Source organism: Heterocephalus glaber, unplaced genomic scaffold (assembly GCF_053883595.1).
Source record: "Heterocephalus glaber isolate CG9 unplaced genomic scaffold, H.glaber_assembly_v1.0 deba00001662, whole genome shotgun sequence".
In the NCBI taxonomy this organism is placed as follows: Eukaryota; Metazoa; Chordata; class Mammalia; order Rodentia; family Bathyergidae; genus Heterocephalus; species Heterocephalus glaber.
In genome coordinates, this window is record NW_028258403.1 from 16485298 (window position 1) to 16508910 (window position 23613).

At 34.6% G+C, this 23613-nt stretch overlaps 1 protein-coding gene across 8 annotated transcripts in view; it reads right to left on the reverse strand.

Moving 5' to 3' along the window:
• Nucleotides 1–23613, reverse strand: part of Ralgapa1 (Ral GTPase activating protein catalytic subunit alpha 1) — a 228736-nt gene that overhangs the window by 61495 nt on the left and 143628 nt on the right. For all 8 annotated transcript variants that reach the window (XM_013066624.3, XM_087197118.1, XM_087197119.1 and 5 more), the window contains 5 exons: nt 22028–22162; nt 21324–21507; nt 12799–13660; nt 10723–10794; nt 608–731 (listed from right to left, as the gene is read on the reverse strand). In XM_013066624.3, coding sequence (XP_012922078.1) covers nt 608–731; nt 10723–10794; nt 12799–13660; nt 21324–21507; nt 22028–22162 — 1377 coding nt within the window. The remainder of the gene's footprint in view (nt 1–607; nt 732–10722; nt 10795–12798; nt 13661–21323; nt 21508–22027; nt 22163–23613) is intronic.

Below are 23613 nucleotides of genomic sequence, written 5' to 3' on the forward strand. Positions count from 1 at the left end.
AAAGCCTTTGAATAGTCCTAAGGTCTTCATTTGAAGACTACCAATCTAGTGGTCACGACTATAAGGAAAACCTAGATCTTTTAAACTCAAGAGTTCAGTATTCTTTAACAATATATTACCTCAGGAAACAGTCAACATTCTTTCTTTCAAAGTCCCAACTGCTTCTGTATTTACAGATGAGATGTAAGGCAGAAACAATAGTAAACCTATTGTTAAGTTGTTGTATCTCCTAAAATAATGCCTCTAAAAGAAGCTGAGAAGAAAAAGAACCCTTTGCTTCCAAATAGCCATCGGTTATATACCTATAAATTCAACTAACCAAGTATTTTTGGTGAAAAAATTGTACCTGTACTCAACAAATATTGAGGATTCTTTTCTTATCATTATTTCTTAATATAACAACCATTTATATAACATTTACATTGTGTCAAGTATTCTAAGTCATCTTGAGATGATTTAAATGCAAATACTCTGCCATTATATATAACAAACTTGAGTATTCTTGGATTTTGGTATCCACAAAGTGCAGGGGTGATCCTGGGACCAATCCTTGCAGATACCAAAGGATGATGATAAAATGATATTTGGTATAATTTAAAAATAATACCTCCCAACCAAGACCAGCTACAAAATCTTCATATTCTTGACTTCCTCCTATATTGGTGAGAATGGAGTGCTTGTCTTCTTGTCCTTCAGCAACATAAAATACTGCAATCTTATGTGTCTCTCGGCTGTAAAACAAAAGATTATACCATTCATTTAATCATTCATTTTCCCATTCACTCATCTAATAATTAGATTCCATGTACAAAGCATATGGCAATACAAAGGTGAAAAAGACTTAGATCCTACAGTATACAGGGGGAGACAAATAACTAAGTAAAAAAATTATAGAAATGACAAAATTGTCATTAGAACAAAAGTCAGGCAGAATTATTTATGACTGGAGAAACAGACACTAATTAAAAGGAGAAGGTAATAATGAATTAGGGGAAAGTAATAAAGATTTGACAAATGAAAAGAGTATAAGGAAGGATAAATAAATGTCCATTCGTGAAGCATCTGAAGAATTAACATGTTCCTGCCAACTTGACCCACTGGTGGTACATGCGTGACTATCCCATTAGGCAGCATGGGACACTCCCATTGGGTGGTACAAACTGGCTAATGTGATAGTTGTGCATGTACAGCCCCCTTGTGAACATGTTAATCTGCTGTGCAATGTTGCTGAGTCCCAGGGTGAAGGGGATTATGTTTAAGAACTGAGTAGGAATACAGAGATGAACAAGAAATGATCTATTCCTTCAAAGTACTTACAATATAGAAGAAACACATATACAAGTACAAACATAAAACATAAAATTGTATCGATCAATCTTCAAGTCCTTAGATTTTTAGATCTCTCTAAATTTAAGTGTTTGTAAAAACATAGTTCTTGTAAGAAATTCAGCTTTCCAAAGTTAACTAGGACATACACTTTTGGTCAATGTTGATCTAACAAAGCGTGGGTTGACAAACTGTATGACCAGAAGTAGTTTTCACTACAGTACTATACCTTGGAGGAATTAAAACAAGCAAACAAAACAACAAATAAAAACAAAGCCTAAAACCACCAAGAACAAGTAAATGCAAATTGAAGTTATTTTAGAAGTTTAGTCTGACAACCAGATTACCCCACACATTTTGAGAAGGTTGCCAAACCATGATTATATTATGGGTTTCAATATCAGCAACAAAGAGATTTTAGCAGCTTTCAAAAACTGCAGTATTTTAACTTAGGTGTTAAACACATAGGTAAACAACCAGCACACCTGATGCATAATTAGGAAATCTAGTATAAGCAGTAAAATATAATATGGAGGGAGGCTTCCAGAATCACAAAATAAAGACCTAGGTGGCCTCTTTTCTTTTTTAATTTAACTGTTGAAAATGATTTTTAAAGAACCAATGTCTCTGGATTTGTCTGAAAGGCATAGAGCAAATGAGGAAGTATTAATTCAAGGAAATTCACTAAATCTCTGTAAAAGCAGATGTTTTGACACATGAGCCATAATTTGTTCCCTTTCCCCAGCTCCTCTGGTCCATGTTACAGAAATTTTGCTCTAGGCATTCTACTCAGGCCTACAGGAAAGAGGGAATCCTTTGTTCTTCAGCTCCCAGTCTCACCTTAGAAGCTGCTTTAGTGGGGGGAATTCTCATTTTTCCCCAGCTCCATTACAGAAGCTCTATTCTAAACAATTGTGGGTGACTGAAACAGACATTTCTTCTTCTTTTTTTTTTTTGATACCGGAGATCGAACTCAGGACCTTGCGAGGCAAGCAGTGGCACCACTGAGCTAAATCCTCAGCCCGACAGTTCTTTTGTCCAGCTCCCTTTCTCAGAGCAAAAGTTGCAGGCTAAAAGTCCCAATTCTTCCCATTCTAGCTTGCTCGTGTGTGTGTGTCTATGTGTGTGTTTATTAGGACAGCAACACCAAGGACTATCAACCCCTCCAGAAGTGCCCAATAGCAGAATGAGGGTATCACTCCAGGAGAAGTCAGTCCCTGACCCTGGCTTATGAATGGTGGCAGGTGGGAACAGCCCAGGTAATACACAGGCCACAGGAAAAAGAACTCGGCAATAGTTCTACTGAAGGAGCATAACAGCAACACACCAAAAGTTTAATAGGGAACTAGGAAAAGGCCCAGCCCAGAAGAGCCCCTCTCTTCACAGTCAATGCTGGACATGAAGAAGTCTGTGCACATGCATCATGCTGCATCTAATCAGGAGGAATTATGGTACAAAAGTATTCCCAAGCAACACACACAGATGTAAAGAAGGAAATCACTGGCTGAGTAATCATTTAATTCAGGGTCAATTCCTAGGAAGCCGAGTTTTAAAAATATGTAGTCATTTCTGGCAGTCTGGAGTCTGCATGCATGGCTTGAGCTATATCATTTTTGGAATAAGAAATTGAGCCTTTAAGTTTAAGCTACTAGTCTCTGCATGAAGGCAAGACAAAAACAGAAATATTCTGAACTGTGATGACAGCCTCCAAGCTACACATACTCACATGGAAACAATGAAAACCTGACTGGCAAAGGGGGTTCAAACACTGACTCTGATCAGAAGTGGGTGACATAAATCCAAGAAAGACCCTTGACAGGCTAAAACTGGAAAACAATTAAAATCTAAGCAGGGAGGGCGGGGGATTTAGCTCAGTGGCACCGTGCCTGCCTCACAAGCACAAGGTTCTGAGTTTGATCCCTGGTACCAAATAAATAAATAAATAAATAAAATTTAAGCAGGAAGATCAGAGGCTGCTCATTGTTGGGAAACCATGTTGCTAGAAAATAAAGTTGTCTCCTAGCAAACACCAACTATCACCAACATACATTTGGTTCAAAGACAGATAAAATTTAAAGTAAAAGCAAAAAGATAATATGCAAACAGTGACTAAGAGAGCTGGACTGGCACAATTACTGTCAGACTAATGTACTAGTGTCAAAACAATAGAGAGGGCCAGGGATTTAGCTCAGCAGTTCTGCTGCCTGCCTTGCAAGCACAAGGACCCGAGTTCGATCTCCGGTACCAAAAAAACAAAAACAAAAACAAAATAGAGAAAAATCAAAATCAATAAAACCAAAAGTTGTCTCTTTAAGATGATCAATGGAATTGATATTAGGCAGACTGAACTAGAAAAAAAAGGACTCAAATTACTAAAACAGGAATGAGAGAAAAGACATCACTACCCATTAGACAGAAATAAAAATGATAAGGGAATTCTGCGAACACTTATTTGCAACCAAATTAGATGTTAGATTCAACAGAGCAATTCCTACAAAGATACAAAAGACTAAACTAACCTGAAGAAGAAACTGAATATTTGAATACATAAATCTACAACAAGACTGTGATTTAGTAATTTGAAAAAGTAAAAATACTGCCACTTGTAGGTAACATGATTTTTGCATATAGAAACCCTAAAGATTCTACTAGAAAGCTATTACAGCTAGTAGTTCAGCAACGTTGGAGGGTATAAAATCCATATACAAAAACAAAACAAAACAAAACCCAGTTGCATTTCTATATATTAGCAATAAATAATCCAAAATCGAAATCAAGAAAACATTTTCTAACAGCATCAAGAATAAAATACTTAGGTAGAAACTTAAAAAGTGTAAAAACATACTGTGAAAACTACAAAACAAGTCTTCTTAAATACAAAATGAAAAAGCACAAGTGACAAAAGAAAAAGAAGGTAAGTCAAATTTAATCAAAATTACTAATTTTGGTGCTGCAGAAGATACTTTCAAAAAAGTAAACTGGTAACCTATAGAATTGAGATTTGCAAATCATCTCAGATATGGAACTTACATCCAAAAATGTATAAAGAACTCTTATAGCTTTAAATAGCAAAAGGTAACTCAATTTAGAATATGGGCAGAGAATTCTGTATTAGTTTCCTAAGGCCTCTAACAAATTACACGAAAAGGTGGCTTTAACCAACAGAAATGTATTCTCATGGTTTTACAGGCTAGAGATCAGAACTCAGTGTTGACAGTGCCATGCACCTTCTGAAGGCTCTAGGAGAGAGCCCTTTCTTGCCTCTTCCAACTTTCTAGAGACTGTCAACAATTCCCAGCATTCCTTAACTTAAAGCTGCACCAGCACAGTTTCTCTCTCCACCTTCACAGGGCCATCTGCGCTATGTGCACATGTGTTTGTATGTCTTCAGTTGTCTTCTTATAAGGACACCAGCCATGAGATTTGGAGCCAGTCTAATTCACAATGACCTCACCTTAACTAATTCCATCAGCAACCCTATTTCCAAATACACTGAGGTTCTAGGTCAGTGGTGCCGAGCCTAAGGCACGTGTGCTGCAGCATGCACACAAAGCCCTCTTTGTCGGCACGTGAGCCAAGTTGCTCCAGCAGCCAAGCATCAGGCAGCAGTTGCTTTTTCTAAACTAAAACCTCAGTATTCAAGTTTAATTGCAGTGTTGGCACTTTGCAATAAACAAGTGGGTCTGCATTGCAGTTTGGGCATTCAGTCTTTAGAAGGTTCGCCATCACTGTTTTAGGTAGACATCAACATTTAAGGAGACATTATTTAACCCAGTGCACACATAGATAAATATTTTCCTGGAGATATACAAATAGCCAAAGGGTACTGAAAAAATGCTCAACATTATAAATTTTTAGGGAAATATAAATCAAGAGTACAAGATAGCACTGCATCTCTACTAACATGAATATTAAAAAACAGTGAAAGGGCTGGGGATTTAGCTCAGTGGCTTAGCCGCCTCCTGCGCAAGTGCAAGGACCCGAGTTTGATCCCCAGTACCCCCCCCCCAAAAAAAACAACCCAGTAACAAGTGTGCTAGAGGAAGAAGAATATGGAACATCATACCTTGTAGATAGAAATGCAAAAGAGTGCAGCTACTACACCACTGGCAGTTCCTCAAAATGCTAAACAAAAAGTTATCATATCATCCAGCATTTATACTCCTAGGTATCACTTGGGGAGCTGAAATATGTCTACATACACACCCACACACTCACACACACACACAGAGTATAAGAATGTCCACAGTAGCATTATTCATAAGGCAAAACAACCCAAGTATCCATCAACCGATGAATGGATACGTAAATGCAGTATATTCATATAATGGAATAATTTTGGTAATAGAAAGAAATGAATTACTGAGACATATGGGAACATGGATGAACTTTGGAATAATCATGCTAAGTAGAACAAGCTTCTGCAAAAAACCACATATTGTTTGATTCCATTTACATGAAATGTCAAGAATAGGCAAATCCATAGAGACAGTAAATTAGTGTTGTCTAAGGCTGGGGACAGTGGATGGTGTTTAGGGGAGAAGGGGAGTAACTTGGTAATGGTTTCTTTGTAGAGGGACTAAAATATTCTCAAATTAGAATATAACAATAGTTGCATAGCCTTTTGAATACAGTACTAAAATTATATATTACATAATTATATACACATATATTACAGAATTATTATATATTTTATATGTTTTAAAAATATTTTATATGTATTATAAAATTGTATTTAATTATTGGTTCATCTATTTTAAAAAATTTACCACATTAAGACAAGATATAAACAACAGGGGAAACTACACGGGGAGAGGGATATGTGGAAACTCTTTTCCAACTGTTCTTTTATTTGTTTTTGTGTACTGTAGACTAAACCAGGGCCTTCACACTGAGCTACATTCCTGGCCCTTTTTATTTTGAGACAGGGTCTCACTAAGTTGGTAAGTACCTAGCTGAGCTGGAATTTGCAATTCCTGCGTTAGCCTCTCAGAGTGCTCTCTAATTGTTTCTTCTGTAAACCTAAAATTACTCTAACTTAAAACATGCTTAAGTTAAATTTAAATTAAGCTTAAATAATTTGATAAATTTAAAAGGCTGGCTAAGGACTGGAAAATCTTAGACTTGATACCAATCTTAAGATTTTTTGTTTTGTTTTTGTTTTTCTGAGACAGGGTCTTGCTTTGGAGTTCAGGCTCATCTTGAACTCATGCAATCCTCCTACCTCAGCCTCCTGAGTGATGGGATAACAGGTGCGTATCACTGCACCACAGTGAGAAAGATAATTTCAGCAGAGTAGAAGAGGTAAAAATTAGATATGAGGTGGGAAAGACAGCAAGAGATGTGATTCTTGGCCCTGAAGACTTGGCCAAAAATACCAAAGACAAATTATTATAGGAAAGAGCCAAAATTGGGAACCGACAGACCACTTAGAGAGCTTTTATTGTTGTTTTGGAAACAAGTTATAAGAATAGCTAAGCAATTAAAAGTAGTTTCAATATGGAGTATGCTAAGTGCTACAACAGGTAAGGGCCACAGGGTTCTATGAAAGCACACGGAAATAAACCCAAACACACACTGGGAGAAAAATGAAGTATAGAGTTTATGGAAAGGCTTTCCAGAAAAAGTGATGTATAAGCTATGAAAAATTTATAGCTTAAGATTATTTCATTCTCAAGAAGAAGCAAGATACATCATGTACAGGTAAAAATTCCCTATGATGTATGTTATCATTACGTATATCTCAAATGGAACAATAAATGTTTTACAAAAAAAAACCCAAAAAAGATTATTTCATTCTCAACTAATAAAGAATAAAACTGAGACACATAATAGCATTCCATTCTAGATGTAAAATAAAGCTTATGAAAGAGATGGAAATAATAGAAAATTATGTTAGAACAAGAAAATACAAAATAATAACTTAGAATTCATTTCTTTGAAAAGATCATCTATAGTGAGATGGTCACCTGCTTTAAGAAAAACATCTTAAGCCAGGGTTATGGTGCACACCTGTAATCCCAGCCCTCAGGAGGCTGAGGCAGGAGGATGACCTTTAGCTTGAGGATCACCTTTAGCTGAACGACATAGTAAGATCCTGCTTAAAAAAAAAAAGTAGGACAACAAAAGGAATATAAGAGAGTTATGATATCATGTATGAATCTCTACTATTATCTACCTGAAAATCTTTTTTTTTTTCTTTTTTGGTACCAGGGATCGAACTTGGGACCTTGTGCTTGCGAGGCAGGCAGCAGAACCACTGAGCTAAATCCCTGGCCCTCTAACAAAAACAATGAAACTGACTCAAGATGAAAAAGAAAATCAGAAAGGACAAATAAGGATGAAATAAACTGAAAAAAAATTTTTAAAAAGCAATTTTAATTCTATAATTTCAAATAACAAATACTCATTTTGGGAAGCTGGACATAACTGCAATTCTAAAAACATTCAAGAACAGAACGAGAAAAATATCAACAGAATAGACTATGTCCTAATTCAAAACAAAATTTAAGTAAATTAACACAACAGTAAGTCAATGGACTAGGTAGGATTTATTTTTTAAAATGCAAATATTATTTCATGTTAGCAACCTAGTAGTAATAAAACACTGTGTAGGGAAATAAGAAATAAAAATGATGTGGACAACTGAGTAGATGCTGAAAAGGATTAACATCTCACACCTTTTCCTTATAAAACTCCTTGAAGATAGACAACTTTCTTAGGATAATAAACTATTTCAAACCAACAACCAATATTTTCCTTAATGATGAAAAAGAACTGTTTCCATAAAAATCAGGATGTCCACTGTTACTAAATTATTTAACATAATCCCAAAAGGGTTGGTCAGTGCAGTAAGATATAAACAAAACCTGGCACAACTATTAGAAAGGAGATAATCTGTAGATAATGATTATACACCTGAACAAATTTTGAGAGAAACAACTATAAAATGTATAAAATCAGTGAAAGAATTCACTAAAGTATATAGATAAAAGATAAACATTAAAAATAAAAAATTTAACTGGCCATGGTGGTACATGCCTGTAATCCCAGCACTCTGGGAGGCTGAGGCAAGAAGGTTGCAAATTCAAGCCTAGCTCGGCAGCTTAGCGAGACCTCATTTCAAAACGAAAAAATGAAAAAAAAACAACCAAAAAACCCCTCAAAAGATGTGATGGGGGAAAATACTATTTAGAATAGAAACAAAATAACAAAATACCTAAAAATTACCCATACAAGTAATGTCTAGGTCTCAGAATAAGTAGACACAGCATCATTATGAGTGGAAAAATATAACTTTATTTAGTTTTTGGGGGTTTTGAGACATAGAGTCTCACTATGTAATCCAGGGTGGACTCAAACTTGTGGCAATCCTCCTGTTTTAGTCTGCCAAGTGCTGGGAAAATGATAACTCTAGCAGTACCTATTCTTCTGATGAGAGTTTTATTGAAAATCTAAACAAAATACTAATGGGATTTTTTTATCCTGGAAAAAAATAGCATAATTCTAATATGTCTCCAGAAGAATAAATAGGTTAAAATATTGAATAGAAGAATAATGCCAGGGGAAGTTTGAGAAAGACTATTAAAATATATTATAAAGCTATAATAAACAGAATAGGAAAGGTAATATTCACCAAAAAAGGAAGTCAATAAGAAACAGCTTTGAAGCAGACAGCTCAATATTTGATAAAGGAAACATTAATGGGAAAAGTATAGGTTATTCAACACACTATACAAATAGACTATTCTCTAACATTCAAGGTAGTTCTACTTCTCATTCCATAATAAAATATATTCCAGAAGGGAAAACTAAATGTAAAATGATTATCACCTGAACGAAATAAAGATCTGTAAGAAAATAAAGCAGAATGTCTAGCTGATTTCAAGACAGAACTCCGCAAGTACAACAAACTGAGGAAATCCAAAGAAAAATATTGAGACATGACTACATAAAAGTGAAAAACCTGTATGTTAAACAACCTGAATTTGAAAACTGGAAGCTGAACAACTAATTCACACATACAGTACAAAAGTTAACATTTAACACACACATGAAGCATTAATGAAATTTTTTAAATTTCTAAATAAAAACAAAGGATGTTGAGACAATTTAAAAAGACTAAAATTTCATATAAATATATGAAAAATATTCACTAATAATAAAGAAATAAAAATTAAAGTGATATTATGATCTGTCTCTCAAGTTATAAGGATTTAGGAAATGTGACTGTATCTTGTGCTGGCCAGGTTGAAATTATGTAGGTGCTCTTACACAGTGTTGGTGGATTTATAAATTATTACTTAATGGAAAGCAATTTTGTAATATATATGGTCTGAAATATGTGTTTTAACTTTGGGCTAACAATTGTATTTCTAGGAATCTATCCAGGGGCAAGAAATTGTTAAGGTCCAGTAACAGAGAACTTGGCACGGCAGAGATTATTTTTGAGGATTATCTAAATGACAGAAAAATTCTCATATAAAGTGGGAAAAAGTGTACATACGTGTACATCCCTATGATTACAGTTTTGTAGAAAGAAAGTTTATCCTTCAAAGAAGACTGAAAATAAAAGTTAGCAATAGTATTATAAATATACAGATTATTTTTGTTTTATATTTTCTGTAACAGACAAACAACTTAAAAATTATTTTAAAAAGGTTATTCTGAAGAAAGCTAAAAAGTTCTACAGAAAAAGCACTCTGGAATTATAGAAACTGAGTAATGATGGTATTTGTCCACAAATTTGGTAGTAAAGGGCATGAGAGAAATAGGACTACAGCTTAAAAAGCAGTAACTGAGGAATGTTTTGTTTTTTGGTTTTTTTTAAAGATGCAACAAATGTGTTTATGGTAGGAAAAGTAGGAATAAAACATAAAAAGGAAATTACTTTTTGAAGATCTTAAAGCAGGTAGAAAAGATGGAAAGCAGAGACATATACATAAGAAGAAAAAAGATGATTTTTGAAATCAAAGGGCACATATTGAGTAAGAAGAGATGGCTCAATATATAAATTTAAAGGAGAGGAAGATATAGAGCAGTAGAATGTGGGAAAGGCCTGAGATCATCTTATTCACTTTGCATTCCTATACAATAGTAATGTCATGGTGGGTAGCTTGTTATGCTCCAGATCCAATCAGTTTTCTGTGATACAACAGATTATTTTGAAGTGCATAAAAATGTATAGGTAATTCAAAGAAACAAAACATATTAATGCAGTTCTAAATTTTTCTTTAAAATCATTTATTATTTCTAAGGTATAATAAAAGATTCTGCTCAGAAAGTTTTAACTCAGTAACATATCATTCACTGTTTACAATATTATTCATAGTATTATTCTAAACAGAGAAATAGCTGAGTTGCTGGTTTTAAGTGTTAAAGTTTTCAACAACTTACCACTGCCTTGAGTCCAAGTTCCTAAGTTCTCTAAGTAGTTTTTCATTTTTCTTCAGGAGATGAAAGCTCCTCCTAGATAGAAAGATTCATAAACATTTTCATCACCATTGTAGTGAATGACAGACCTGGAAACACTTTCCACTTTACTACTTAGGCTAATTTTATACTTTTCTTGCCTTTTCATACTTCTAATACAAAGAACAGTCCCTAAAAAAGATGTAAAGAATATGTCACTATCTCTGCAAGCCCTTATACCTTTCCAAAGCTAGTAAGTCATACCTACCAGCCCCTTCAGTCTTTCCTTGCAGGTGTGGTGAGCTTCCCAAATTCACACTCAGAAAATGGACCTAAGAACTTGTGGGAATTTGCTTTCTTCCTCATTTTATATTATATGTACTTTTTACATTATGAAGAAATATATTTTTACCAAGTCTGTTCAATGGGTGCTAAATATGTAAATATCAGTGTCTGATGTTATAAAATATAGCCTCCCATCTTTAGCTTTTTTTTTTTCAAGAAACAACAAATATAGACCATTCCATAGCAAACAGAGTAAAATGCATCTACACATTAACTGAATGATAATTATCTGTATTTGGACATATCAAAAGGCAAAATGTGTTCCTGATATAATGTGACTTTATTTCTTCTAATAAATTGAAGTTAAACCATATAATACTATAAACACTAAGCAAGGAAGAACTCCATTTCAATGTTTCACATGATTTGAATTATTTTAAGATTTATTTGTCCAGTGATATCTGAGGTTTACTTTCCTACTATAAGTTTAACAGAAATGAATACAGTAAATGATTTTTCTTCCATTTTTCTCCAACTTTTCATAGTAGGGAATTAAAAACTAAAGGTGGAGGGGTTATAGGTCAGAGAAAGCCAGAGTGCTTATCATGCACAAGACCTTAGATTCAATCCCTAGCACAAAAAAGAAGAAACCCAACAAAACTTAAATGTATACTAGTAATAGCTTACAGTAATGTAAAATCTTAAGAGTTACTTCTTTCTATGTGAAGTGGGAATTACTCTCAATTAGTAGACTGTAGCCCAAAGCTCAAAGATTAACTGACTGTAACCTAGGTCTTCTGATTCAAGTCTAATGCTCTTGTCATTTCCATCTTACCTAATTTGCTTGAATTTGTGTGTGTGTGTGTGTGTGTGTGTGTGTGTGTGTGTGAACTCAGGGCCTCATGCATTCTTAAGTATGAACTCTACTACCGAACTGCACTCCTAGCCCTGTATTTATTTATTAATTGTTTTTGGTACTGGGGATCAAACTCAGGACCTTGTGCTTGTGAGGCAGGTCTGAGCTAAATCCCTGGGCCCCCTATGTTTTTTTTTTTTTTTTTTTTGGTACCGGGGATTGAACTCCAGTCCTTGGGCTTGTGAGGCAGGCAGCAGAACCACTGAGCTAGTCCCTGCCCGCCCCCCGATAATTTTTTAAACACAAATTTTTAATATGTATAAGACAAAAAATAATGAAAGAAAAAAATTCCAGATTTTTTTCTTGGTTTGATTCTAAATGTTGGGTTAATTTCCCCAATTCAAAATAGAACTGATCATACTGCAGTTGGGGGAAAAAAAAGGATTACATGAAGGTTGAAAAAATAAGATTTTTTTCCAATCACATGAGCTCTGATTCTTAACTCAGACCATTCTAGTAGTCATTCTGAAAATACTAGTAATTTACTAGATTAAGTTATCTTTTTATTCCTCTGAGTCCTGATATAACTCAGTGCTCTCAAAACCAACCAACCAACCAACCAGATCTGTCTACTGGTCAATAACTAACTGATAGATAAAATTTAGTGAGGAAAAGAACAGAGACTAAAATCTTTAATCAGAAGATGAATAAAGCTGGGTGTGGAGGTACACATCTACAATCCCATCACTCTGGGAGGCTGAGGCAGGATGATCACAAGTTTGAACTCAGGCTAGGCAACTTAGTGACTTTGAGAGATTGTGTGTCAAAATAAAGTAAAAAAGGTCTGGGGATGTAGCTCAGTGCAAAGGTCCTGGATTCAATGCCCACTACAATAAACAAACAAACTTATTTATTCTTACCGTTTGTCCCAGGAATTCATTCCTAATATACTAAGAAGCAATCTGCAATAATAAAATGCTGATTGAGGCTTTTGAGGTACTGGCTCATCTTGTTCCACAGCTTTCATGTTTAAGTCATTAAAATGCTTCTCAACAAATTCTTTTTCCTCTGTGTGTTGCTTAAGGATAGCATTAATAACATCATTCTCCTGTTTTTCAGAAATGCACACAGGTTGTGGAGCAGGAATATTAAGTGAGATTCCAGTTCTCTGTAAGCACTCAGGGCTAGTAACACCCAAATACTGCAAGAGCTCATCAAGAACATCTTCTTCATCTCTTATTGTATCCCAAGTTGGTACTGTTTCTCTAAATCTTTTAAACTGCAGGGAAAGCCCATCTTTTACTATTATATCTTCTAAGCATTCATTAGATGTAGGAGGCTCTTCTGGCTTCTCTTGGTGAGACAATGAAAGTATGAAAGATGTGGGTTCTGACAAGCCATTAACAGGAGGTGGTCCATATAGTATGGCAGAATCCCATGAATATTTTCCAGACAGATCACGTACTATGATTCTGACATTTGAATTGGCTGATGCCAAGCCAGCGGATAAACCTCCTCCAGGCATACTCTCTTCTGATCTGATCTGGATACAAGACACTAAGGTTGTATTGTTCAACACAAAGAACTGGATATTTGGGCTCTCAAAGAGTTCAGGAGAAAGTTCAGTACTTTCACTGTAATGATTATCATGATTTTCACACACCTGGCTTGTTAGCATAGCTGGACCACCACTCATTGGATAATGGCCCAAGTGATTTACCAAATGTGTAATAACAGTACGGGCTGCTATAGAGATTAATCCTTGTTGCATTTGTGTTTTCACTGGAAATAAAAAAATATAAATGAGTGGGAATATTGTTGCTTTCTAGAAGTCATAAAAACAATGAAATACTTAGACAACAAATACGTACTTTCATTATATTGCTAAAACCACAAGTATTTGAATAAATATTATTTCCAAACTAGATTCCATATTTAGAAATAATGGCAAAAATGGAAGAAAATTGTTTTTTGGTGAAGTTTTGCTTATTTTATGTGGAAGTCCTTTTTAAATATCTGCTAATGGATCCATAATTTAAACCAAAACCTTTAAATGTAGATCGCTTTTAAAGGATCGAAAGTATTATAAATCAGTCACTTGGAATACTGAACACACAGATTAAAAAAACCAGTGAAATCTATTCAACTGATAAGTTTCTTATCACATCAATAGATTCCAGATTCAGAGACATAGTTTACAGAATGTTTTAAATGTCATTTAATTCTGACTTTTACCGATGATGTTAAGTGTTTCTGAGAAAAAAACCATTCCAATTAAACTTCAATAGAGTGAATTTAATCATAAATCATTATAGCCGTACATGCTAAGAAAACTTTATTTTAAAGGGAAAAATCTTGGATGGGTCTGCCTATGTATCACGTTTTTCTGGAATTCTTCTGCATCAGTGTGGTCTAGTCTAGCAGTTAATTGTATTCAAAAATCATTTTCTTCTTCCTCTAGCACATTAAGGAAAGCAAACAGATAAGCATATTCATATGAGTAACTTTAAAAACTAAAGTTTTAAAAATAAGAGTAAAATAAGAAAACTTAAAGAATAGTAATTGAGAGTCCTAGAAAGGCAAGACACCTTATATCAGGTTCTGAAGGAGGATGAGAGGAGGAGAGAGGGAAGACAGAGGTCACAAAGAGCAGAGGTGCAGCAGAAAGGAGACAGTAAACAGCTGAAGCTAACAAATTACACACTGCCAGTGTGATTCTACAGAAGGCTGAGGGATTTCAGGAAGTGAGGAGAGTGGATTGAGGATTATCTTGATACTTTTCATATAAGAAACAGGAAGAAAGCTGTCACTGGTAAAGATGTATTACAAGTCATGTTAGAAGAGGTTGTTTAATTGTGTGCATGTGTGTGCACACGCATGTGTGGTGTTTTTGTCTCTACTTTTAGACATAGTTACAGAATGACAATGTTTTTGTATTATTCTGCCATAGTCTCAGAGTAACCTTGACTAATTATGTTATCTGAAAGTTAATCAGTTGGGAACACTAAGGCCTGCCTGTCAAAATAAACACAGATTTAAGAATGTCCTCATTTATGCACAATAAAACCTACAATTTCAAGTACTTAGTTTGGTGACTTTCAGTAAGTTGTATAGAAGTGTGTAACTATGAACATTATAGAAAAATTCTCTCATCAAAAAAGGGTACATTATATTTTATACAAACTATACCTCAATACATCTAACATTAAAAAAAGAGACTTAGCTTGTCCACTGCTAGTACCATTTCTTAAAAAGGGGCAAGAGAAGGGCCGGGGATTCGGCTCAGTGGCACCGCGCCTGCCTTGCAAGTGCAAGGTCCTGATTTTGATCTCTGGAACCAAAAAGCGGGGGGGGGGGGGGGGAGCAGAGAGTATAGCATTATATTTTAAAGGCTGTATCCCTTAAGAGTTAAAACTAACACCAAGGGTAAAGACTAAAAATGAGAACAAGTCAGCTACTATGCCATTAATACTAACAATATCTTCTCCAACTATTAAAAGGAATGGTTTTCTTAGGCTTTGATTTAAAAAATTTACTATCAATAATTTAACCTTCTATTATTGGTCAGTTTTATGCTTACATATCTGTAAATGTGATTTCTCAATATATTGAGCTGTTTTAAAATTATATTTGTACTAGTTCTGAAAATCAGCCATTCAACACTAAATGATGAGCATTAACTTAATCCTCTATTTTTAAAACTATCACTGGATGAGATGAAACAAGAGGGGCTTCAATCTAATGTTTGCTTTCCCTTAATTATAATTTAATATATAATGACTGTTTACACTCTAAGTGACTAACCTAGCTAATGTCCCTCATTTTGCACATGAGGAGAAATGTTTACAAAGTTTACCTGCCTTAGATTTCACGTCAGAGCTGGTCTTTTGTTGCCCAGCTCAATGTTATTTCCTCCTTTACCACAACTCTAATTTCTACACTTTTTTTCTTCTGTTAAGCTGTGATATATGGAAACAATGAATTTAAAAATTTCCCCCATGTACAGGAACCAAAAAAAAAAGTATTGCAGTGTACTTAGCATAAATTTCTAAATAAACAGCCAGATCAACTGAAAAAGCTCATCCAAAGATAACTGAATCATGTTTTAAATAGTAATGAAAAACTGTAATTAACAGCTTAAAAATATTTGAGGTAGGAGAAAAATATTCTCTTTACTTTCATTGTCTTCCTGTTGAGTGACACACCTTAAACAGGTGACACATTCTAAACAGTGACTTTTTTTTTAATAAAACATAAAAGTTTACACTTGAAGAAAGGAAAGTATTATTTAACAGCAATGATTACAGAAAGGGATTTACAGAAGAATCCATGACTTTGATGTACTCTGTGATCATGGACAAATCACATAAAATTCTTTAACCTCAGTTTCTGGTAAGAATAACACAGATTTTCTTGTAAAGAATGAAAAAGTCTTATGTACAAAGCTGGACATAATGCACACAACAGAAATCATTTAATTTTGAGAGCATTATAAGGAACACTGGTTTTATGAGTTCTTTTTCTAACTTGATTAGAAGTAAACTCTAAGAATGAACCACCTCTTCCCTAAAACATAAATCCCAAGCCCAGGCACCAGTCCAAATACCTGCTATATTCTCTTCCCAAAGGAACAGACAGTGGGAATACTTGTTCTAAGCATTCTCCCCATTTGTTTCAAGTAGGAAGAGCTTGCTCATAAATCTGTCACAATTATCAACAGTGAAAACAAAGGATAAATTTAGATTTCAGATGTTGGTAAAATAATTTTCTTTCCTAAGTTGCACTCTAAACTCAGGACAGATGTGAATATATGAAAGGATAAAAATCTCCCCATTTGTTAACTGAGCACTTAGATCTATTTTTGAGTTATAAACCATATAACATACATCTTTCTCTTATACTTAACTATTAACTTATAAATAAGACATAAAATTCTCTAATTTAGAAATTAAAAATAAAATTCTAAAATAACCAGGCTTATGAGGAAATGCAAAATGAAGATATTGATGCTCCTAAGGCTTTGTGTTAACTAGCATTCATTTAAATATGCCTATTCAGGGTTGTCTTTTCAGATTGTCAGATTAAACAAACCCTACGGCATTTGCAGCAAACCCATAATTATAGATTATTATGGCATACAAAAGCAGCAAGACATAAAAAGCTGCTGCAATTCACTGCACTGTAATAGAACATGCAGAGGAAGTTAATTTTGGCAAAAGCTTTAAATATTAGCTTTGCATATGGATAGGTGAAACTATAATTAGGACAGAATGAATTCTTTGGAACTTCCTTTCACTCTGACCCTGCAAATGATGACTTTTTGCTAATAAGACCACTGCCATTTGACAAAAAGCCAAATTCACTACCTTGCCTTATTATTTAGCAAATTTAATAATTATAGCTACTCCTGCCAATAGTTCTCAAATCTGTCTTATTCAATCCAATACTGAGCTGATTAGGAACACTCTACGTTTAGAATTCATTGGCCAAAAAAGTACTTGAAAATGATGAAGCATGCCTTTGACAAGGGCACAATGATCAGTCATTTTCACTACATTAAACCCCCCCACAGCATGCGGTGGAACAGAGAATCACCTGCTGTTAGCTCATGGCTGTTCCTAAAAGATTCTGCATTTATCTGGCTCTCAATACTTTTGAGGAAGTCCAAACGGAACAGCTTAATACATTTAGAGAATATTACATAGAGTATGTGATATCAATATGAAGCTTTTTACATCTTCTCTTATTTCTTATGCAGTGACCGACACTGAACAGTAAATTTTGTATGAAATACATTAAAACTTCCTCTTACATAAAGAAAGCTCCAATTATTAAGAGAAATATTGTACTGTCATGAGTCAAAATGTTACCATGATACCCTTAAAAATGCAGAACAACTAATCTTTTCACATAACTTTGAACTGTAACTTACTATGCCAAATCTAAAGAGGTGATTTAAAGTTGCTTATATCAATTACTGTCTAAATTATTTTGCTACACTACACTGACCAGTGTGTCTCTTTTATATCTTAGCAATAATTTAATTCTTATATTATGATTTCACTCGTGAATTTGTGCTCTAGACAAACCACCAGCAACTTATTGTCAGCTTCAAACCCAGTCCTATTTCTTTGACTTCTAATTTTATATCTTTATTGTCAGTGTATGCCATCAATTCACTATCATCGTCACATTCTCACTGTTTTAATTATTTATAAATATTCTGCCTTTGAAAATCAAACTCTTGGGCCAGGGATTTAGCTCAGTGGTTTTGGCACCTGCCTCGCAAGCGCAAGGTCCCAAGTTCGATCCCTGGTACCAAAAGAAAATCAAACTCTTCCTTCCTCTTTGACTACAACCTCCTAGTCTACAATTTTCCAACTGTGTTTTGTATGATCCTTGGAGGACCATAAAAATTGACAGGAAAGAAATTGGTAGGATCCCAGCCCTCTACTCTGATGCAATTCTACCTTAAAAAGTTTTATAAGTTGGGTTTCCTTATAAAATTTATTTAAAGAGGGGCCGGGGATTTAGCTCAGTGGTTCCGCTGCCCGCCTTGCAAGCAGGAGGATCCGAGTTCGATCCCCGGTACCAAAAAAATAAAAAAAAATTTATTTAAAGGGTTTCAATACCTAAAAAATTGTTTTCAGAACCATGGTCCTAATATATACTGATTCTCTTAGTGGTTCTCCACTGTGGCTAAATATTATTATTTATAACATTTAAAAAATATTAAATAATATTTTAATATAGACTACTTTATTATTTAATATTTACTATCTTAATATTTAATAGTTTCAATAACATTAAATATTATTTTTAATGTAATGATTTACAATATTATTAAATATTAGTTACATGTAGAGCTTTAAAAAAATTGCAGCAATACTGGATTAATGTACCAAAAATCTCTAGGGATGGAACTAGAGCATCGGTATCCTAAAACGTGGCCAGGACTGAGATACACTGCTCTATCTTCTTATTACCAACCATATCTACTTTCTGACTCTCCACATCACTCTGGTTTTTTTCTCAATTTATTAGTCACTTCCTGGCAGTAGTTTGATCTTACCAAGCTTGGATTCCAAGGCTAACCCATATAACAATATTCCAAAATTCATAATTTTCTTGTACATCTGCTGTTATCTACTTTACTAGTGAAAGACAGAGTCAAAGGTTTGTGGTTTCTATTTTCTATCGAGCTCTTGATAACTACTGTCATTCCCTTAACTTACTTCATCATCTTGTACTTTCTACTCCCAGAATAAGGTGAATCTTAGCACCAGTACTTTGTAGCTTCTCCCCTCAGGACTTTTCTGTTAAAGATTTCCTTCCCACATCTGTCTCAGCTTAAAAATACACTTTGGGCTGGGGATTTAGCTCAGTGGTTTCACTGCCTGCCTTGCAAGCACAAGGTCCTGAGTTCAATGCCCGGAACCGGCCCCCCCCCCCCCATACATTTAATTCTCTACATATATTTTAGCTTACCTACTGGTTTATCACTTTTTGTTAATTTTAAATAGTCAAGCTTCTTTTGTTTTGTTTTCTTTTGTTCTTTTTGAGCCAGGTCTTGCTATGTAGTTCAGGCTGGCTTTGAAGTCACTATGTAGCCTAGGCTGACCTTGAACTTGTGGCAACCCTCCTGCTTCAGCCTTCTGAGTGCTAGGATTACAAGTGTGTGCCACCACACCCAGCCAATAAAGCTTCTTTAAAGAGTACTTTTTGGGGATGGCTCTACTTCCTTATCTTCTGCTTCAACCCACAGACATTTGCTTCTCCCTCCTTCATCTCTCCTGAATCTAAAGTAGACATACTTGTCTCCTCTTGGAGCTTACTTTTCTATCATTTTACACTTGTTCACCAGCTATTTTTTTTTTTTTTTTCCTTTTGCAGTAATGGAGATTGGACCCAGGACCTTGCACTCAGCTTAATCCCCAGTCTATTTTTTATTTGAGGCAGGGTCTCACTTAGTTGCTAAGTTCCCAGGCCTGGACTCAAACTTGCAATCCTCCTGTCTCTAACACCCAGAGTGCTGCCATTACAGGTGTATGCCACCATGTCTGGCTTTTTTTTAAAGCTTTTTGCTCTCTTGGTTTCTGAGAAATTACTCTTGTTTTCCCTTCTTTTCCAAATACACACACACACACACACACACACACACACACACACACACACACACACACACACTCCTAACAAAGATCTCTCTGCTAAGATCTAAATCGGAATATACAATTGCTTACTAGAGATCTGCTCATGTATATCCACAAGATACTCCAAACTAAATCATTTCCAACACTGTCCTCCTCATTTTCTGTTCCAAATGTCTTTTCTTTTGTATTCCTTCTACAGTTTGAGCAAAATCTAATTAATCTCCAAGCCAGAATCTAATCAGTCAGAAAGCTATTCCAAATTCTTCCATTTCTCTAACCTTATCACAAAGGGTTTTTGACTTTACCTCCTCTATATTTCTCAAACCCTTTCTTTTCTATTCCTACTTCTGTTCTTTAGTGACTAAATACAGTTTAGTTTAAGCCTTTAGACACTCTTATTTGGCCTATTGCAACAGTCTCATAATTGGTCTCTCTGCTTCTGCCCAAATCATTACCTGCCCAAATCATTCTAATAGTCCAGGAATCAGCAATCTTTTTCTATAAAGGGCCAAAGTCTAAGTATGTTTAGTTTTGTGGGCCACAGGATCTCTGTTGCTATTCAGCAGTATGGCTGTTACAAAAGCAGTGATAATGGTTCAGACATGAACAACTAGGATATGGTCCCAAAAAGCCATTTACAGAAGCAGGCATTTGGTATGGGCAGAAATTTGTTGATTCCTACAAAATGCTGTCAAGTGTCCTCTTAATACTAATTTTATTACATATCTCCCTTTATTTTGTATTTGCATTATTTTATAAGGTTATTTGTTTACACCTTTTTTATCAGAGAGTAAACTCTCTGAATGTAAAAATAATTTGGCTTTAAAAATGTTATTGATTACTGAGTTTATTATGTACCAAGTACATAGGCATGTGCAAGGGGCTTTATATTTATAATCTTCCCTAATATGCAATACAATCCTATGTATTAATCCTAACTAGTATTATTTTACAAATAGAGAAAGAGTCATTCAGTAATTAAGTGAGTTCAAATTCAAGGTCTGCCAGACTCCAAACTTCTCTTAATTCATATAAATTCTATGATTTATGAAATAAAATATTTAAACATCTCCTAATAACAGCTTAGAAGTTATAAAGGGAACAAGATTACATATAATGTTAATAATTGTATGAAGTTACTTCTAAAGCTAAAAATGAACTTGTGCTAGAATATACACAGTTAGCTACAACAACTACAAAGTGAGAAATACTCTTAAGCTCCATCATTTCCATTCTCCTTTTCAAAGATCGGGCAAGAACCCAAGCAATAATATCCTGAAGAAAAATCATTTTACCTTCTGTTACTGGCTGGAGTTTAGAAGATCGTTCTGAATCAGGAGAATGTAGAGGTTCAGGCTCTTTGAGACTTTCCAAATGCATAAAAGGATCATAATCTACAGAAGCCAAATCAGAGAGGCTTATTGGAAAATACCTTGGATTGCTAAAACACTGAGCTCCATAAACACACCCATGTAAAACCTGTAAATATAAGGGAAAAGAAAATACTAAGATCCATGTTTAAATGAAAATAAATAAATGCAAAATGAGAAAAAAAGTCAACTGTAACATAAGAACTTGGCAAAAATTTTAAATATTTTAAGACCTAGGTTTTTAACTGAGGTAAAATACCTTTTAGAAAAAAAAGAATAATTGAAACTTAACCAGTGATTCTCATATTCAAAGATCTAACTCAAAATTTTGCAATGAAGGGCTGGGGATGTAGCTCAGTGATGTCACACCTGCATGGCAAGCATGAGGTCCTGAGATCAATCCCCAGTACCAGAAAAAAAAGAAAAAAATCTATAATGAAACAGGAGTGTCCTGTAGGAAGTACTCCTAAATTACCATTAGGTACTATAAACTGAATCTATATTCTTAGTATCTATATTTTTAGAAAATTCTTGGCTCTAAAACAGTGAAAATGTTCCTCTAATTGTTTCTATAATTTAAAAAAATTTTTGGTTACCAAGTAAATAATGAAGCAAGTGAGGAAGTTTACCTTATAAATACAATTAAGGACTGATTTTTCTGTTTTATCATTTTCTGTTCCTGCAGCATGGACTGGTTGGAGTAGTGTCTTTAGAGGTAAGGCCATGATCCAGTCCAGAAGGCAGAGAAGTAAGGATACTACCAACTGTAACAACAACAAAATCATTATAATTGCAAACTCATAAAAGCTTGCTAATACTTATTATTCTTGTGTTTCAAAATTCTACTTTAGGAACCACCAACCTATTAATATTTACTATTTATTAATTTATTAATATTCCTTATTAATATTTACCTGGATCTAACTGACTTGAACATTGTACATATGAATATTATTATAGGTTTCTTTCATGTTTCAAGGAAGCACAATGAAATCTTAGGCATACTAGAAACAGGAATGTTAAAATTAGTTTGAATTAAAACAAAAACACAAAGCTTCAAAGACAATACACAGCGTTGGGAGTATAGCTCAGTGGTAGAGGGTTGGGTTAGCACATGCAAGGCCCTTAGCAAGTGTGTACATGCATGCACACGAGTGGACACATACTTAGTGAGTTCAATACCAGCTTAGACTACATAGTGAGATCCTGTTTCAAAAAACCAAAAAGACTGGATCTCACAAAGTTGGACCAAAAACCAAACCAAACCTGACCCAAGCCAAACCAACCTCAAAAAACCAAGACCTCACTGAGTATTCTGCCAAAAAGAGTACCTTCAGCAACTTCTGAAATTGTTACTCATTTTATGAAACAAATCTTTCCATTGGACATTTTTAAACCACTGGAAACTATAAAAAGAACACTTACTCAAAATGTGGGAAAAAAGGGCAGTTTACATTTTATTGGCTACAAAAATCACAATTAATACTAAGAAAGTAACAGTGCCACAAAAGTGGCAATCAAGTAGCAACAAGATCCCTGATGATCTTTAAAGACCAACTCTCCAAGGAGTAATTTCTGGCCTAAATTTTCTAAAACATTCTCTAAAAGAATAAGAATCAGTAAGGCATCACAAAACTCATTTCTTCTGTATAACCAGAAAAGCAAAGAATATCCAGACTTTAAATTATCTGTAAGTAGAAAAATATACAGGCAACCCCAGCAAATACCCTACTCCATTCCCCCACTGTGGACATTAAGGAAGAGCAAAAGTAGTTTGAGAAAAATTGTGAGAAGAAAATTTAGCTGGAAACCTAAGACTGACCAAAACCAAGTCAGAAAGAAAAAGTCCATCCCAAATGTGAGAATACTGAAAAAGTATACCAGTGGATCAGATTATGAGTAGAAAGAAAGGACTGAAAAGTACACAAGAAAAGTAACATTAAGTGCAAGGTCCTGAGTTCGATTCCTGGTACCAAAAAAAAAAAAGTAACATTTAGGAGAGGAGAATGTTAAAAGGGAATGGAGAAATATTCTTTGAAAAACATGTAGTGTGCCGGGGATTTAGCTCAGTTGGTTCCATCGCCTGCCTCGCAAGCACAAGGTCCCAACTTCAATCCCTGGTACCATAAAAAAAAAAAAAAGAAAGAAAGAAAGAAAGAAAAACATGTAGTGAAAAGAAAAGAGGAAATTTTGGATCTTGCAAGACTTAAAACTG